The sequence below is a fragment of the Fragaria vesca genome, linkage group LG6, assembly GCF_000184155.1.
Source record: "Fragaria vesca subsp. vesca linkage group LG6, FraVesHawaii_1.0, whole genome shotgun sequence".
Taxonomy (NCBI): Eukaryota; Viridiplantae; Streptophyta; class Magnoliopsida; order Rosales; family Rosaceae; genus Fragaria; species Fragaria vesca.
The window spans coordinates 1,918,444-1,922,071 of record NC_020496.1 but is presented as its reverse complement, the minus strand read 5'-3'; the positions used below and the strand labels follow the sequence as shown (position 1 = coordinate 1,922,071).

General features: G+C 38.9%; 2 protein-coding genes across 2 annotated transcripts in view; one reads left to right on the top strand and one right to left on the bottom strand.

Moving 5' to 3' along the window:
- The window catches only part of LOC101309370, a 3,191-nt gene extending 2,610 nt beyond the window's left edge, over positions 1 to 581 (bottom strand). Inside the window, exon 1 of the mRNA XM_004304773.1 lies at positions 564 to 581. Within this exon, the coding sequence (XP_004304821.1) occupies positions 564 to 581 (18 nt within the window). The remainder of the gene's footprint in view (positions 1 to 563) is intronic.
- A 1,404-nt stretch (positions 582 to 1,985) lies between these two features.
- On the top strand, positions 1,986 to 2,684 carry LOC101309073 (G-type lectin S-receptor-like serine/threonine-protein kinase RKS1-like). The gene has a single exon (XM_004304772.1). It carries the CDS (start codon positions 1,986 to 1,988, stop codon positions 2,682 to 2,684), a length of 699 nt encoding a protein of 232 aa, XP_004304820.1.
- Positions 2,685 to 3,628: the final 944 nt, after the last annotated feature.

Sequence of the window (3,628 nt, the reverse complement as noted above, 5' to 3'; positions counted from 1 at the left end):
AAAAAAAAATACCAGATCAAACATCAAACCAACCACACTTACCCGATACACAACAACACCACAGGAAACACCGGTTAGCCCAAAAACCCAGATCAGAAACAGAGAAGTGAGCAAGCAGAGATACAGAAAAGGCAACCCAGAGCCGAAAGCAAACTCAGCTTAATTGGCTTAGACACGCAAGCCCGACGACGTCCTTTAACACCGGCATAGGCGGCGCCGGCGTCGATTTCTGATCAGGAGTTGACGGAGAGAGAGAGTCGGAGACAGAGAGAATTTAGATCGGGGGAGAGGTGAGGACATGTATTGCTGTGGAAGACTTGATCGAAGCAGAACCCAGAATCAAGTTTTGTAGAAGAATAAGATAATGGCTCCTCATCCTAGATCTTGATCAAGTCACACAACTCAGTCGTGCAAGAGAAGACAACAACAATTTGATGGCAAGGTTTGCAATCAACAGGTGCCAAAGCAGATTGCAAATCGGGACAAAATAGACATTTCATTGAAAACAGGGGCGAAACAGGAATTGTAAGGCAAGAGTGGCAGTTTTGCAATTGTCTGCAAACCGGGGGCAACACCATCATTTCCGCAGCTGAATGAACAGTTGTAATGTCTTCCTGCTATAGTATGTAGAATGAGCTGAAAAGTGAAAAGCTTGTGCAGTCTGTCAGTTACATACATGAAAGAACTCCAACAAGATCAAATTACATCTAAGAAACTACACTACTGAAGTCGTTATGTCATGCCTGTCAAATCTGTGAGGAACAAATATAGGTGTATATAATAATTGTACGTTGTTTCTGTTGGCAGAAACCGTGGAGGCAGATGAACTTTAGAAAACTAAGAGGCACCCCGAATTGCAGTATTTCGATTTGAACACACTAAAGGCAGCCACAGATAACTTCTCTCATGTCAATGAACTTGGCCAAGGTGGTTTTGGATCTGTTTATAAGGTGAGCCCGAATTTAGAAACACCTTGTATATAATTGATTGTTTTCTTCTAAGCACCGAAAATTAGTGGTTTTAGTGGAAGTTTTATACTAACCTTAAACCCCAACTTCAGGGTCAGTTACCAAACGAGCAGAAGGTTGCTGTGAAAAGGTTGTCTAAAACATCAGGACAAGGTACTGAAGAATTCAAAAATCAAAAATGAAGTTGCACTTGTAGCAAGACTTCAACACCGCAATCTTGCAAAACGTGGCTGTTGTATAAAGGAGGAAGAACGGATGTTAGCCCTGGAATACATGCCAAACAAAAGCTTGGATTCGTTTCTCTTTGGTGGATCAAACCCAATATTGTATCGAGACTTTTTATAATTAAAACTCAACACTTAAAAGATTAAGTTGGGACAAATTGACACACTTAACAGTTGCAGTCGTGGGGTTCATCTAATGAAAACAAAAAATATACATTTTGTTCATACAAGGCTACAAGTAAGTCTTCAGGTTTGACGTGGTGGGACTTGCTCTCAAATTTTGTTATTTCTCTTTGTAATAACGATTAGTTAGGGCTTCCCACCTTTCGTTTCTACTAACTTTTATTGTTTTGTTGTGAGTTATAAGTTTGTTTTTTTTTTTTGTTAGGAGTAGAGTTAGGTCTCTCCTACAATGGTGTGTTCATCTTTTTTCTTTTCAATAAATTACCCTAGTTTCATTGAGGTTTAAACAAAACAAAAAAAAGGACTACAAGCAAGTAATCAAATGCTTCATTGCTGCATCCTCGATTGAAAATTAGCGAAGAAAATCATTTGCTTAGACTTAAATACGAGTCATACAGTCAGCATCCGATACCATTTTAGTTTAATACTCGATGTCAATCGCATTCTAGATACCTCATTGTCCAATCTTTCGTGCATGTTTTGACAAAACGTGTCATATCTATTGGGAAAATTCCTAGTAGAAAATAAGAAGATCAACGTGTTATATTTCCGATCAGCCAACAGAGAAAGTGGGAAAAAAAATGCCCTGTTTCGCACCTACATAGTTGCAATGTATCGCAAAGCTCTGTTTCTCTTCCTCCTCTTTCAGTTCTGCACTTCCAGGGACACCATAAAAGGGAACAAAGAGCAACTGAAGGATGTTGATGGTGACTATTTAGTGTCCAGAGAAAGCAAGTTTGAGTTGGGGTTCTTCAGCCCTGGAAATTCTTGCTACCGGTATGTTGGAATCTGGTATTCTCAGACTAGAGTATCTGAAAAAACAGTGGTGTGGGTTGCAAACAGGAACAATCCCATCAATGATACCTCTGGTGTGCTCACAATCAACAGGTATGGAGAACTGGTCCTTTATGCTTACAGTGTGGAAAATGATCCTATATGGTTCGCCAATGTGTCGCAGTCGGTCCAAAATGTTAACACTAGCACTTTATCTGCACAGCTTTTGGATTCAGGAAACTTAGTTGTGTTCCAGGATGATACAAATGACATCTATATGTGGCAAAGCTTTGATCATCCTACAGATACTCAAATTCCAGGTATGAAACTTGGGGTGAATTGGAAAACTGGGCAAGAATGGGTTTTAACATCTTGGAAGTCACAAGATGACCCTGGAACTGGGTCCTCTACCTGTAGGCTCTATCCAAACCAGATTACATTCCCCCAATTTTTCATGTATAAGGGTTTGAGCAAGTATTGGCGAAGTGATCCAGGGCCATCGCCTAATTTGTTCACTAATGAAGAGGAAACTTAATATTCCATGGATGCCAGTGCAATTACAAGAACAATAGTTACTGATTCTGCGGTGAAGCGCCTTACTTGGGATGATGGCAAACTTCAATGGAAGGAAGACTTCTCTGCACCAAAGTCCCGGTGTGACTGGTATGGACGGTGTGGTGCCAACAGCAAATGTAGCCCTGACAATGTTAATCTGTTTGAGTGTGAATGCTTACCAGGGTATGAGCCCTGACAATGTAGCCCTGACAATGTTTTATACTTATGCAGATTGCATTGAGGGAAGGTAGTGATAAAGTCATACTGAAATCAATATTAAGTGCACTGAAGCATGGTGACAATAATGGTTCAATACCATTATTGAGGGAAGGTAGTGATAAAGTCATACTGAAATTAATATTAAGTGCACTGAAGCATGGTGACAATAATGGTTCAATACCCCTTCTGCTCTATTTTGTAATGAATTTTGGATTAAACGATGAATGAGGAAAGGCAGAGTTCTAAGAGTTGTGTTGGCACTAAATTGTTTCCTTAGGTATTCTTAATTTGATGATTTACAATTAATACAGATTGCTTTACTTTGCCATATTCTGTGTTCTGTGTGAGAAAAAAATGTGTAGCTTGTTATGTAGAATGTATGAAGCTACACATGTAACTATCAGTCGGTAGTTACATGCATAGTTACATGGATAGTTACGTACATGGATAGTTACATAAATAGTTACATGCATAGTTATATGCATAGTTACATGGATAGTTACATAAATAGTTACATGCATAGTTACATGGATAGTTATATGCATAGTTACATAGATGGATAGTTACATGGATAGTTACATGAATAATTATATAGATGGATAGTTATATAGGCAGGTTAATGTAGTTACATAAGTGTAGCATGTATATAACTATCAATCTGTAGTTACATGGATAGTTACATGGGTAGTTACATGCATAGTTACA